Raw genomic sequence first — 15,488 nt, 5'->3', positions numbered from 1 at the left:
CTACCCAATTTTTCCCTTCTTTATGGTTGTGAAGAATCAAAACGACAGAGTTTTACAATATTTTTCACACCAGACACACACTTGATATGGGTTCATTTGGCACTTTTCTCTGTTGTCACCAGAAGTTTAGTGTCTTTGCAGGTAAAAATCTCAAAATAACTGGCCTGACAATGGGTAGCAAATTACCACAGAAGATGGGAAGCCTTAAGATCGTTATATATTCACCCATCAAATCATACCAAGTGTACCTTTGATAGAAGAGGCATTACCATGTTGCTGTTTGCTTTTGCAGAGATATCCCCAACCAAGAGGCCAGAAGAAAAAGAAAGTTGTGAAGTATGGAATGGGTGGCATGATTATCGTCTTGCTGATTTGTATTGTCTGGTTCCCACTGCTCTTCATGTCTTTAATCAAATCTGTTGCAGGCATCACCAACAAGCCTCTAGATGTATCAATCACAATAACTCTAGGAGGTTATCAGGTAAAAAAGAAGAAAGACTAAAAGCAAACTCTGTTTTTGCACTGTATTTCCTCGCGCTATTTCTTATTTCCTTCATTGAATTGAACTCGCCTGCCTTATGCAAGAGATAGGCAAGCTCACACAAATGATCCCATTTGGGTTTAAAAACATGTTAGTTTATCACTGATGTAAAATATTATCTTCATTTGCAACCAGAACCTACTGGCAGTGGAATCTGAATAAATTATCCTACACCAGGTACACTCAGATAACTGCCTACAGGTCCACATGGTAAATACAAGATAATTGGAGGTAGCTTGCTTCTCAGTGGAATAAGATCATAACCTTCTTGAATTGAGTGCCATAATTGTCTTGGACTGTGATTCACAGGATGCTGTACTGTGTATGTAGCAGCTGATGCGAAGTAAATGTGACAAGTGTGTGTTCTTTTGTTTCCCAGCCTATTTTTACAATGAGTGCTCAACAGAGTCAGCTCAAGGATTTGAATCAGACTGGTTTCAATGCGTTTCTGGGAAGCTATAGGGGTAACACTGTAAGTGAAATGTAGAATACCTCATTACTTAAAAATGTGTGCGTGTTTCCATGGAGGCCTTTTGTGAGTTTTGGTTGTGTAGTTATAAGTTGTCAGAAGCACTGCCGTTATTTGGAAGATGTTTCCATAAAGAAGGTTTGCACGAGTAAAGGTTCGGATAGATCATTTGTCAGGGCAGGGCTGGGTTATGGTGAGACAAGTTACTGTTAATCGAGACATCTTTGCAAAAATAAAGGAAGACAGAATCCCTAGTTGTTCTGTTGCCTGAATAAAAACCTCCCCTCTAAATGACACAAACCTTCAGGAGACGTGATGCCGTTGGTGTACTGCCAAAACAAACGTGCTGTGGGGACACAACAGTGTTGGCATCTTTAAGCCCAGTGCTCATTCCTATAGACGCACAGTTTGCACCTCCCAGTGAGGAGATGTGGTGCTGTCAAAAGAAGGTGTGTATGGCTTAGAAAAGTTTTGACAAATGACAAAAACTTCATAAACATTTAAACATAGTCTCACTATTTTATGGTGCAACATGCACAAAGTTATCACAAGTTTCTACAGGAAAAAGATGAGTAATTAGTAGAAGCTGTTGCATTACTAAAGTAACTGGGGTTTGATCAGATAAAACTTTAAAAGAAGTGCTTGCTTCTAGCCCGTTCAAGAATTAACATTTTTTGATATTAGATCCTACCAAATAGCCCATGTATTTATAGCAGTAGTATCGTAATCTTAATACACTTTGGAAGTTACCAGTTTCAAGTGGCCTCATCCTTTGCAGACATCTTTCTATGCAGAAAGATGCTTAACAAAACACAGAGTAAAATTTTAACTTAAGTTTAAATAGACTTTACAGAGTTTACTTGATGAACTTTCAGGCTCACTTTGGCCTACATGGCCATCGTTCTTGAAACAGCAGGGCCATTTTTGTTTTGCCTTCTTAGCTCAGCTATACTTTATTCCCCTTCCCATTTAAAGCCCCACTTGGTACCTGAGGAAAACAATCAGTGCAAACCACTGCACTTAAAATTAATGAAACATTTACAATTCTGCCTGACTGGGAAATGTGGCTGTGTGTCTTGTGAGTATCACCACACTGAAATTTTCTTTTCCCCTTCTGCACCTACAGGCTGCTTTGCAGTTTCTAGAGGGCTATGGAAAAGAAGATATAACTCTAGCAGATCTAGAGGGAAATTCAAACTCTTTATGGACCATTAGCCCTCCCAGTAGAGAAAAAATGATACAGGGACTGCTGGATTTTTCAGCTGAGTTCACTGTAGTCCTTTCATGGAGCATTCAAAGGTAATTAACATGGCTGTTATGAGGTTGATGGATCATCTGCCAAGCATTCGCTCAGCAGAACAGTTCCATGCTGCATTTTTGGTTTAGTTTTTCAGCAAATTCTATTGTACAGCAGAACAAAAAAACCTGAAAGTGGGAGGGAGAGAGACAGAGAGAAGTGACCTTTGTTACCCAGGAAAACATTCGTTGCCTGCAGTTCTCAAAAAATAAAAAAAGAAGTGGAGCCACTTCCAAGTACATTATTTAAAAAGGCAGGGTAGAGTTTTCAATGGGACTTTGGAGTTTCAATGGGACTTGAGGGGAAGTAAGAAGGAAAAAGTAAGAAAATTTTAGCCAGTTTTAGACGTTCAAATAAACTGCCCCAAACAACAACCTTGTTAGCATTTACGGAAACTGAATACTTAGACCTAGTTAAGACTGAAAAACTATGAGGAAATACAAACAGAGGTGCTTGGCCCTCTTATTAAGAGAGTCTGGAACTGACACAAACTATTTTTTAAATACACATATACTCAGAGCCTTTGTTATGCAAATAGCATAACAATGGCACAGATCCATTTTTCGAGACCTTTGCCTCTTTACTTGTGGTTCCTTTGGCCTCAGCGAACTATTACTTCACAATGAAGTTTTTGCAAGAGACAGCCTAGAGTATAAAAAGTTGCATGCAGGCTAGAGCACACCCAGTCACCGAGGTGGTTTGTCGGCTACCGTCTGCCAGCTGGGATCCCTGTAGACTGCTGGATTAAATTGGAATTAAGTCATCACTCCATGGAAATAAAGTACCTTTGCAGCCCCGATATCTACCTGTTTTGTTGGAAGTAGACGCTGGATTGTTATAGCAATCCTCAGCAAAAGACTGTGCACAAGAAGCAGGTCAACTGAATTGCTGTGGGAGCTCTGAACGTGCTGGCTCAGTCCTTCCACAGTCAAAAATAGGCTTGTAATGAATCTGCACCCTTAATTCAACTTTATTTGACGCCCCTTATTTTCCTGGAAGCATACAATACTAGCTAGTGAATTACATCACTCCATCATTTCTGAACCTTACATTAATTTTTAATGCTGCTACTCAGTTTGCCCATATGCTTGCATAACTACAAACATTCATACACTAGTTGACAGAGACCTTTTCACCCTCACATTATATCCTGTGGATAACATTGTGACCGTGAATGACTGAAAGTGATAAAGCCTTACCACAGTGACCTTCCACTTTTTCTCCGTAAGGAGAAGCTGCCGTCTTTCATCTAAGCCAGGAGACGACACGCAGCTGTAAGATGAGCCTTTTGTGTCACTCAGGCCGCGTACGCGCCTTCTGCCTTTGCACATCATCTGCCGGGGCCGTTTCTCTGCAGCCCCCAGCAGCCCAGGAGCTGCCTCAGCCAGCTGCTGCGTGCCGACCGCAGGGCATGGCACAAGGCGTTGTGCGGAAGCTGATCCTGCCCCAGCTGTGTTCTGCAGCTGGCGCGAAGACCCGCGGGGGAGGCATGGGGGTCCTAGCAGTCCGTTAGCCACATGTTTCTGCTGGGCTGAGGTGGGGTTTTGGGAAGCTGTAGCTGACTGCAGCATCCTTAGCTGCCCTGGCACAGATGTGTGGTAACGCAGACGGTCCTGTTGCCTGAAGTCAGAGCAGGCATGCTCCCTTTCCCATTCTGTTTTGACTGATGTAATGAGCAAAATTTTATTAATCTGTCCTCATTGTCCTGTAATACATACAAAGGGATAGCCAGGTAGAAAAATCCACCTTTAAGGCTGCTACATATCCTCCATGGGAAAACACACCATCTCAGCTACAGGTAGCATGATGCTTGCTTTAGCGAAGAGTGGGATAGCCAGGGTCAGTGCAGTTAGACTGGTTAGACAACTAGTTCTAGCGTTCAGCAGAGAAGTGTTTAGGTTATGCTCTCATGGTAGGTTGACAATGTGTCTTCCCTTTTCCTTACAACAGAAATCTCACCCTTGGTGCCAAAGCCGAAATAGCATCAGATAAACTTACCTTTGTCCTACCAGAGAACACCAGAAGAGATATTGCTACAATGATGTCTGGACAGGAACTGGAAAAGGTGTAAGTTATTTTCTTTGCCTATTTATATGCAAACCTTCCCTTTTTAAACCTGATCTCCTAAGGAGGTCAGGCTTGTGCAACTGTATCTTTTGTCTGCCCATCTATCCTCCTCTAATAACTTTGGAACCTTGTTCACAGAGACCAAGAGCATTGAAGTCACATAATAGTAACATTAAAAGTAAAAGCTTATTTCGTATGATAAATGTAGGCTGAGAAGACCATGAACACTGGAACACCACCAACAAGCATGGTGAAGCTATTAGTTACTTTTCTTTCATTTATTGGATAAGCACAAATTCATTACACTATATTCACAGTTAAACTCTCCTTTGAGTTACTTCAGTTCAACTTGATGTGAGGATGCTGCATTGATGATTTTTTTGTTCTAAATAACCATCCAGACTGTATTTCTCATTGTTATTTTTGAATAGTATTAGATTGGCAAGGAAGTGTTAAATCACTGCAGTCAAAGGGTAACATCTGCAGTCGTTTCTGACATCAGACCTTTTCCTGTAATGGAAATTTGCAAGGCAGAAAGAGCATGATCTTCATATGAATATCAAACATTATTCTATGGATATAGCCTTATAGCATTAACAGGAGTGGTGCCTCCTTTTAGATTTGAAAGGAGTCTGGCTCTTCCTCTTCCGCCTGCTCACTAGGGATTACTTTACAGCAGTAGTCTCTAAACACTGCTAAGCCAACACGTCATCCCTGAAGGCCACCTGATCTGATTTGTGGCCACAAGAGTTGAAAAGTTAAAGCTGAGGCCAACTGGGATAGCGAACACTCTGAGAGGTTCATATCTGTTAGTAGGTGGAAATGAGATTTGTCTTTTCCACGCACAGCTATTTTTCTGCACCCACGCACACTTGTACATCCAGACTGCTGTTGCACATCTGATCATTGCATTTAAAAAATATTTTACGCCTCTCTTACTTTTCTGCTGTGTGAAGATACGGGAATATTTCCTAAGGTGACATAGTGCCAAGGAGGGTAGATTTTGCTCTTTTGTGGAGGAGGTAATTCATTCGTAATTCTCTCTTTGCAGGAGGCAAGCAGTAACATAGAAGATACACCTGCATTTGCCTGTGTTGCAATAATATTGTTGATTTAAGCTTTTTTTACTTTGTCATAAAGGAAAAATGGTTGTGGCAGCTAGTAGCCATTTGACTACTTCAGCAGGGAGCTTTCTGCCACCACCTTTGCTGGGCCAACTTAGCTGCTGAGCTCTTACCTATCTTTTGGGCCTCCTGGAGTGATCAGGAGGGATTTTAAATTGGTCAGCTCTGTTATTCCTCAGCCTGGCGTATGCAATCTAGCAAAGTGTCACAGGACTTCCCTGAGAGCTTCCCTTCCCTATAATTTTTCAGTTATTTGAGGAAAAAGTTAGGACAGTATCTCTGCTTTTAATGAAATGTCTCTCTCTGGATGCTGGTAATTTATTCCCGCTTAAGGTGATTTAATTTTGAGTCCAATGGAAGAACTTTTACAAACATCTTTCTTTTTGAGTTTGAAATCCTCCTACAAACTGTGAAAATATTTCCCAGCAAAAGATTCTGGCAAAAATTCTCACTCTTTTCAGGTGTTATTATCGAAACATCTTGCAATTCTGAAGTAATAACTGTTCTCACCACATATTTTTCTAGCTCCATATTTTTCTAGCTTGTTTACTACCGGTGATGTGTTGCCTTTCTTTGTGCTGCTTATATAGCTGACTATAAAAGCAGCTTTGTTAAAAAGGGGAACAAAATATGAAGTCTACATTCCTTGCAATCACACGTGCCCCAGGTGTGTGGGATTCATGGCGTGTGAATGGCGACATTATGGATGGAGCTCCCTGCTGAAGTACTGACAGAACATAGTTAATAAATCCAGCTAACTTTCAGATGTGACATCTGAACACTATAAAATCATAGCTTAAGCCAAGAATTACTGGGAACTGTGTATAGCCCTGTTAGGTATTTCTAAATTATTTTAGAGGTATAAAAATATGAAATATTTGCTTTCTCATTTTTTCCAGAACGTTAGAGACGGTGTACCCGTACTACATCAAGGCTCCCAGCGATTCTCTGGCAAAACCCATAAAGCAGCTATTGACAGGTATGTGTCCAGACCATGGAAAACAGAGTACGGCTGAAAGAAGTGCAACACAGCACTCACACTCGCACATTCGCTGAGCTGTTATGGGGCACCTCAGGCTGAAATGGTTTCTACCTGGTGCCTGCAAGCTTGAGGAAAGATGAGATAATAGTGTGTAAGGCAGAAAAATGCATCTGGATGCATTTTAGCTTTGTATTTAACAGTAAGGACTCTAAGGATGAAGCCCGGCTCCTTTCCTTCAAGTCTGCTTTCAGGAACTGCTTTCCCTTGTTTTCTGAGGAAGTGACGACAAGTTTACCACAGTCGGTAGTGCTGCATGTCTGCAAATGCAGCTCCTCAGCTGAAATAATGACACTGAATGCTTTTTGTTTTAGCAATTCCTTCCTTATTGGCTACAAAGAATCCAGTTTAGATAAACCATTGAATTTCAGAGCGCTGTTACCGAGTCAGAATGCATGCAGGTACTCAGAGACGTACAGAATACATGCGCGCATGTGCATGTACGCGCCTGTGAAAAACCTGTTGTGTTGGAAGAGTAGGAACAAGTCTTTATCTAAGAACACTTTGCTTAACAGAGGTTAAATTTGGTGCTCGGGCATAGTAGTAGTACTATGTAGTACATTACTGTATTATGTAGTACATTACTGTTCAAAGATCAGTGAGCGTGATTAGATTAATTGGTAAAAATAATTCTTGAGGCTGAACCTAGCTCTATGAGTAGCAATAAGTTACGAGTGCTTCACTGTCATTAGTCAGGTCCTGTCCTAAAGAACTCTTAATTTGAGATTCTTCAAAAAGGCTTTAATGTATACACTGCTAATGTACGTTCTCCAGAAATCGGGAGGGCCAGAGTTCACCTCCTGTCTGTGTGATCAGTATGCATAATAGGATAGTAAGCTTTTTTTGATATAAGAGAATAACATATTTTATACCAAGACATAAATGATTGACAGTGATAGTTTCACTTTGACATACAGAAGCTGACCACTATCCCTCCAGGTTAAATGTGTTTCTTTAGGCCTGAAATGCAGACATGCTGACTGTCATTGATACTTTGGCCTGAAAATATTGAAAAGATTTGACAGTTGTACAGGAGAAAATGTAGGTGATATGAAACGTTTTATTTATTTAATGCACATTCAGATGAGATTTGCAGAAGGAAAACCACAGAAGTCTAGATATTATACTTTTGTACAGAAATAATGTAAAATGCGTTTTAAGGGAATTATAACGAACATTTACTCCTACATTGCTCAGTCGTTTTGTCATGCAGATGTTTGAAGTATATGACTCAAAACAGATTGACTTTTGCAATTCTTGGTATATATATTAACATTTCTTTTTTTCAATAGACTGCAGATGGGAAAACATTACGGTTTCCCTGGTCAAAAATGTGTCCGATGAGGGAGTTCGTGAGTGGTGGGTTTTGAATCAGCTTGGAAAAAGATACAAAACGTCTGAAGAGAGTCTTGAACTCTTCATATTCAGTGATAAAGTCAGTCCACCAAGCCTTGGATTCTTGGCTGGTTATGGGTAAGAAGGAACCTTTACGTAAAATTAAAATATCGTAGATAAGATAGAAGTAGGGGTGACTTTATTTGCTGGTTTGGGGGTTTTATTTCTTTTTTGTTGTTGTAGTGTTTGAACATTACAACATTTTGAAAAAGGGTTTTGTGAGATTTTCAAATTCCTGTGTATTAATGTTGTCTATAGAAGGCTTCATATTTGTAAGGAATGGTATTACCCTTGATACCTGCTCTCCAGAGGGAAAAAAGGCAGAAGCACCCTTCGCACCGATTTCCTATTGAAGTAAAATCATTCAAAAGATGTTAGTTTAGCTACAGGTTAAGTTCTGCCCAAACTCTGCCCAATTTTGGAAACCTTCCCAATCTCGTAGCCAGAGTGGGTGTGAAACAATCATGAAATACATCTCCACAGACAGCGGAAGGCAGGAGCCTTCCCGGGAGATATGCCCTTCTGGCATGATTTTGGAGAACTCCTCATAGGAGGATTATCTGGGGAGGACAGGTAAACGTTAGTCTGTCACCAGTTCCATGTACATTAATAAAAAATATCAGATATGAAAGCTGACAGATCATTTGCCTGTAGCAGCCAGCAGTTGTGAGATTTCCCATTGTGACTTCCAAGCCGTAGCAGACAGGACGCGAGACCGTCAGTGACTGGGGTTAAACCATTTAAGTCAGCAACCTCAGCTGTTTATGTTCCCAGATTTCTGTGGTGTTTGAAGAGACCTCATTTTCCTTCATCCTACAGCACAGCAGAAACAAGATCCTAATTAGAACTTAATGTTCACTCAGCTGACAGACCACACTTAGCCGTGTAGGTGAGCTCCCTCACACTTGGCTGACCCTTTTTCAAGGCACGATTTGAACTCTTTCCTTTCTTTCTTTTCAGCATCATGGGACTATATGCCTCGGTTGTCCTGGTGATAGGGAAGTTCGTCCGTGAATTTTTCAGTGGGATCTCTCACTCCATCATGTTTGAGGAGCTACCCAATGTAGACCGAATCTTGAAGTTGTGTACTGACATTTTCTTAGTGCGAGAGACTGGAGAACTGGAACTAGAAGAAGACCTGTATGCCAAACTAATATTCCTGTATCGCTCACCAGAGACTATGATCAAGTGGACTAGGGAAAAAACTAATTGATCTCTTTGGTGTCACACTGCAAATCAAGTTGATTTCATCTGAATTTTAAAGGGAAAAAAAAAGCACAATATTCTCTTAAGAGCTAAGCCTTTTATAGTTAGGTAGCAATGATTTTTCACTGAAGGAGTCCTGGAAGCTACGGCCTTAGGAATCCATGCTGCCTTTCAAATTAAGGTTCAACAGTGAAGAAGGTTGGATGATTTGTTGTTTTTAATGTGCCACTCCTCTACAATCTGGGGACTGCTTTGTAATTTAATCAACAAAAAGTTTGCATCTTTGTCTGGCTAATTCAATTTTCCAGACGATCGTTACAACTTAAAGAGAAAAGAAAGGAGTGAACCCACAGATGACTCCAGTGTACCTTCTTAACCCTTTCTGGAGCCATACAGATTGGATTGTGCAATATGCTGTTGTACATCACTGACTTTCAAGCTACAGTAATGGGACGCTGACTAGCCTTCAGGACACCCAAGACCCAGGGCCGCAGTGGGAACTGAAGACATTCTAGCCATACCCATTTGTAGAAAAGCAGAGGTTTTGATGTACAAAGGACACTGTGGACAAGCCTCTCTTAGCAAAAAGAAAACAAGTAACAATCTCTTTAAATGCCTTATTTTATTTGTACAGTCACAGAAGACTTTTCCACCGAACATCAATGACTTTTCTCAGGAAAAAAAAAAGCAACTGAAACTTGACACTTCGTCAAGGTTAACTGATGGCTAGAATAATTATGGTGAATTATTGGGGTGTTCTGCTGGGCCGTTCTCTTCAAAGTTACTGCTTTCCATTAGATGAGAAAAGAAAGTGAATTCAATGACCCAAGGAGCTACTTCATTTCTTATAACCCTTTAAAGACTGAATAGTGTGTGCTTCTCTCTGCTCCCCATGACATGCTTTTTCCCATTTCGATGATTTAAGGCAACCATTGTTTTGCTGTTAGCTGATATTCTTCTTCCAGTGTTTCAGGTATATGAAAATGTTTACATATTCCAAGTCACATTTTTACATCCAAGATGGGCTTTTTTTTAAGTTCCCAAATATAGACATACATATGAGCTTGAAAAATGGCCTTTTTCTTAAATTACTATTATTAGTGACACAAATGGCTCATTAGAGAACATTGTAGCATGAAAATTTACAATTGCAATGTAGGTTTCATTCCATGTTAAAGAAATTATTGAGAAAAAAAATCATTGAGTGGGTAGGGTATGTTAAAAGGGTATACTGTGTAGTTTTGATTCAGTAATGACTTAAAATAAAGCACATGTTGCAAAGTCATTTTAGAAGTATTTTTTCCTCTGCCTTTTTACATGAAATGGGAAAAGTTTGACATTCTTCTAACTCTGTGACAAATAAATCTCTTTCTTGTAGTTAGCTGCTATTTATTATATGAATGATTAGTTAATCACCGGAAAGAAATTAATACAACATAATTTGCTGGCACATTTTACTGCAGAACTTCATAAAACAGCACAACTAAATGAAGTTGCAACATACTCTGCTGAGTGCTTCCATGACAAATGCTGTCACATCCATTCTATACTGTGAAAACTAACATTTTGAGCACCACGAAGTGCACAAAATAAAAATCGCTTCATCATATTGTAACAATAAAATCATTTGGTGACTGGAACTCACTGAAAGACAACCTGATTTCCTCCAAAGTGTAATGGAAAGGTGGCTGCTCTTACAGCCAGGCAGCATTCCCCGGTGGAGAGTTTTGCTCCATTTCTTCCATAGGACCTGTGAATGAAAATCAAAATATACAGGGCAGCCCTGACATAGGAACCAACAGGGATGCTAAAACGTCCTTTGTGGTTAGATGGATCCTCGCCTGGGTGTTCAGTGATTTTAAGGGGAGCAATACTGGAAGGAGAAGTGTGAAGGGTGTAACGTGTTTCTACAGGTACCAGCCAGCAGAACCATGCTGGCCACAGTTGGTCCTGGCTCCCTTCCTGGTTCCTTCACTTTAACAGGCACTTCTTTTCTGGTGAGAAAAATCTATCCACAGAATGAGCTGTACAGTTATTTGGGCTTTGCAGAAATGTGCTGCTCTTTCTTTCATGGATTGATCAAACTTTGAAAATAAAAGGATTCTTCTGTTGGTTTTTTATTTATTTTTTTAAAACAACTTATAGTCAAATTGGTGACATGGACTTGATAGCTAACTATAACAAGTGAAAAGTGTGCTGCTGATGACCATCCTTTGAGCCCAACCGTCCAGATAAAGTCGAACTGGCAGCCAGTTTCTAGTGGCATTCTTTAGGGAATCAATATTGGGGCCAGTACCATCTAATGTCTTTATTAACAACCTGGAGGACACGACAGAGTGCACTTTCAGCAAGTTTGTGGACCACACGTAATCTGGGTCTGGGGAGGTTTATGATAATGTAGGTGTGTCAGCTGCCCTCCTGGGCCATGGGGTGGGCAGTTGTTGCAGGGAGGGCTGGACTGCCTTTCAAGGGGACCTCAAGACGCTGGAGAAATGCACTGCCAGGTACTTCGTGAAGTTTAGCTAAGACAAATGCAAAGTCCTGCATCTGAGGCAGACTAACCTCAGCCAGCAATTCAGACTGGGTAGGTGGGTAGGGAACAGCTTTACAATAAAAGGAGCCAGGGCCAGGAGTTGCACGTATATCAGCAGCGCGCCCTTGAGGCCAAGAGAGCCAACAGCATTTACAAAAGTACAGCTGAAAGTCAAGGGAATTTCTTAGTCCCCTCTATTCAGCACTTGTGAGACCACATCTGGAGAACTGCATGCAGGTTTGGGGTCTCCAATGCAAGAAAGACACTGCCATACTGGAGTGAGTGTGGGAGAGGGCTGGAGGACACGACGTGCAAGGAGGGGCTGAAGTAGCTGGGCTTGTTCAGCCTCAAAAAGGAGAAGTCCAAGGGGAGAGATTATTGGTGTCTGCAGCTATCTAATGACGAGGTACCGAAAAGGTGGAGCCAGGCTCTGCAGAGCTGCGCAATGACAAGAGGCAACAGACACAAGTTGCAACAAGGGAGAGTCTGATTAAATAGAAGGAAAATTGTTGTCACCATGAGGGTAGTCAAACACTGGAGCAAGTACCCAGAGAAGCTGTGGGATCTCCAGCCTTGGAGGTTTTCAAATTTTGACTGGACAGGCCCTGAGCAACCTGTTGTAACTGTCTGTGCTTTGTGCGGGAGGTTCGACCTGAAGCTTCCTGAGGTCCCTTACAACCACAATTTTAGGATTCTGCCAGGGACGCTGTAGCTTACAAAAGACAGTGTATTGGCTGCTCTAACAACCACCTCCAAAATGTCAGAAGAAAGTTACTGGATCCAAAGCAACAGTATGGTTATACAGAAGTACTTGTATCTACAGAACATACCTTAGTAAGTTTCTGAGTCCAATTTTCAGGAGCTGAGCACTGCCAGGGAAAGGTCCTGTTTTCCCTCTTCCATCCCTGTAATCAAGAAATTATAGCTTACATGATGATAACATAAACCCGTACCTATACAAATGAACTGAATTGGATGAATGGGATTAAATGGCCTTTTAGACTTAAATGAAACAGATCCTTGTGGTTATTTTCCCAGATTTTAGGACTCCTTCCTGTTCTGTTCAATACAGGAGCAGCTCTTCAATGGAATAAGCCTAAGTAAGAAAAGAAGAAACAGCCTTAAATTAAAATCAATTGTGTTCTATTAGCATCAGTGTTCTTACTTTCCTTACAGGACTTGATATTTTGGTGTTTCCAAAGAAGCTGCTGGTTCAAAGCTGTGTCAGGGGAGGTTCAGACTGGACATTAGGAAGCATTTCTTTACCGAGAGGGTGGTCAAACACTGGAAGAGGCTTCCTAGAGAGGTGGTCGATGCCCCCAGCTGTCGGTGTTTAAGAGGCATTTGGACAATGCCCTTAACGACATGCTTTAACTTCTGGTCAGCCCTGAATTGGTCAGGCGCTTGGACTCGATGATCGTTGTATGTCCCTTCCAACTAAAATAATCTATGCTATTCTATTCTATTACCCAGTGTCAGCAATAACAAATTTAATGTCTGTGGTATTGTCACAAAAGGCATTTTTCCAACCTAGCTCACAGCTTTTGTGAAAAGAAATTGCAAAATTGTTTCTTTATGGGGCTGAACTATGCTGATAGTCCACAAAACCCACCCTTGCACCATGGAGAGTCAGAGTGCTGAACCTATGCTTTTCTGATCATTGGTACTGTTAGAGGAGGACAGACCGACATAAGGTCACTTTGCTCAGGGACTTGTCCAGTTGTGGTCTGGCAATCTCCAAAGATGGCAATGTCACAACCCCTCCGGTCTGTCCCAGTGCTTAACTACCCTCAAGGTGAACAGAGGTTTTCCTCATATCCATTTGGATTTCCTTCTTGCAGCTTTGTAGCATGGCAACTTGTCCTTTCTGCTTGGGAAGCCACTGTGTGTATAAAGTATCCAGCAAGCAGGGTCTGCAGCCCCTTAGCTCTGCTGCCCTCATCAGAGGACCACTCTGGATGCTCTGGCCACCGGGCACTTCTTTCGACACCCTGGACCTTGGCCCAGCGAGCTAGCTAGCAGGTAACCATGGCTGTGAGGCCAAACTAAAGGAGAAATCTGCAAAACGCAGGTCACCTTATGGTTACCGCATATTAACAGCATTGTGATTAATACAACCAGCCTGATGCACATATTTACCAGAGAGTGCAGTTCCTCTATTTAGCTGGCAGAAACGTTGCTTTCCAGGTACTGGCAGAAGCTGATTCTGCTGTGCTTCTTCAGGAAACGGTGGCAGGGTCTGTTTCAAGGTCCAAGATGGAGAACCAGGCATGGAGGAAGGAGGCCAAGTCTGATGAGATCTAATGCTGGCACCCTTGCTTTGACTTCATCACAAATTTGATGAATACCCAGTCCAAGGAGTGTTTGGAGCGTTTCCTGCGTGCTTGGCCATCACCTTTATGCAGGAGCTTCATTTTACATGAGAGCCAGGAGACTGTGAAGGGATTTTATCTGATTCCTGTAGCTCTCCAAAATGCTTGAGCTCCCAGGAGCTGCTGCCTGGAAAGCACCCAGTGGCTCGTTTCAGTAAATGTCACTGAGGTGCTGCATCAAGACAACAGCAACCACCCAACCCCGCTGCTCCTGAGCAGATCAGCCTGCTCTCTTACATGAAATAAGGTGCCAAAGGCGGGGTTGTCCCTGGGGTCTGCTCCTAGTGAGTGCTTGCAGCTTCCACGCACCTTTGCCATACAGCAGGCACTTGTGGCTGCTCTCTTTATACCCCATTTTTGATTCTCCTGCACAGCAGCCAGTATCAGATGACAAAAGATTGTTTGTGAACTGCTACCCCACCAAGGTGTCCCCAGTTACCATTGTCTCTTGCAATTAGATAAATAAATGCTAACTACATCATTGTCTGAAAATGGAGCCCTCCGCAGTTTCTGCTTTAGCTTCGCTCCTGCGTAGGAAAAGGGCACACAGCTGAGCGGCCAGGGGAGAAGCCCCAGACCCAGAGCAGAATGCTGCTTTCTGTTTCCTCACCTTCCCACAAACTCACCTTTTAAACTGAAGTAGCTGTTCTTTTTTTTACCCAGTTTTCTGGTGAGATAAAAGGTGAGGCGATACTTTGCCTCTTGTCTGTAAGAAGTGAGAGCAGCAGTCATTAGCCAGAGGGGTAAAAGGCCACCACGGTGGTCAGCACCACGTTGACAGAAAACACATTCTCGTACTGCCCCTCTCCCAGCAAACCCAGGTGGTTCCTGCAGCATCTAAATTGAAGACGATCCAGTTTTCTCCAGCCTCCAGTCAGGTTTGGCAGCCCTGACTCACTACAGACAGTGCTGAGCTTTCATTTTCCACTACATTGTGGAAATTGTGTTTTGGCTACAACAGTTCTTACAGCAACCACATGGTAGTGGCAAGCATCACCCTGCATTTCCTTCAGTGATCCCTGTTGTTGAACACGGGGTCCAGGCCATTTATTCCCATCCAGCCAACCTGTGCAACACTGCACTAATAGGGAAGGCAGAGCAGGGACACCCGTGTGAAGCCTGTGGGCGTTTTACCACCTAATTGTAAGATGACAGGGAGCTGACTGCAAATTCAATAAAGATTTCCTGCTATTTCAAATAGACTGGTTTTTTGGAGATGAGGAAAATGGCATGGCCAAGGAGGTGATGTCATATTAATTGAAATTTCAGTCATATCCCATTTCCAGCATTTATCTGGTACCATTGGTTAAAGAAACACCACTTAAAACCAAAGCGCCCACATTTCAGCAGGCTGTGAATGCTGAGGGTGCAGAATGGGGTTCCCAGGTCCCGCAGCAGGGACTCGCCACCTGCAGGCACAGCCACAAACCAACTTGGACTTCAGG

At 42.2% G+C, this 15,488-nt stretch overlaps 1 protein-coding gene across 1 annotated transcript in view; it reads left to right on the top strand.

Annotated features, from left to right (window-relative positions):
* PIEZO2 (piezo type mechanosensitive ion channel component 2) overlaps positions 1–9,815 on the top strand; it is a 177,841-nt gene extending 168,026 nt beyond the window's left edge. Inside the window, exons 48-54 of the mRNA XM_075144509.1 lie at positions 293–481; positions 921–1,013; positions 2,137–2,309; positions 4,258–4,374; positions 6,398–6,477; positions 7,830–8,010; positions 8,893–9,815. Coding sequence (XP_075000610.1) covers positions 293–481; positions 921–1,013; positions 2,137–2,309; positions 4,258–4,374; positions 6,398–6,477; positions 7,830–8,010; positions 8,893–9,145 — 1,086 coding nt within the window. The 3' untranslated portion in view covers positions 9,146–9,815. The remainder of the gene's footprint in view (positions 1–292; positions 482–920; positions 1,014–2,136; positions 2,310–4,257; positions 4,375–6,397; positions 6,478–7,829; positions 8,011–8,892) is intronic.
* The last annotated feature ends 5,673 nt before the right edge of the window (positions 9,816–15,488 follow it).

The sequence above is a fragment of the Calonectris borealis genome, chromosome 2 (assembly GCF_964195595.1).
Source record: "Calonectris borealis chromosome 2, bCalBor7.hap1.2, whole genome shotgun sequence".
NCBI classification, from domain to species: domain Eukaryota; kingdom Metazoa; phylum Chordata; class Aves; order Procellariiformes; family Procellariidae; genus Calonectris; species Calonectris borealis.
This window is presented reverse-complemented; position numbering and strand designations above follow the sequence as displayed.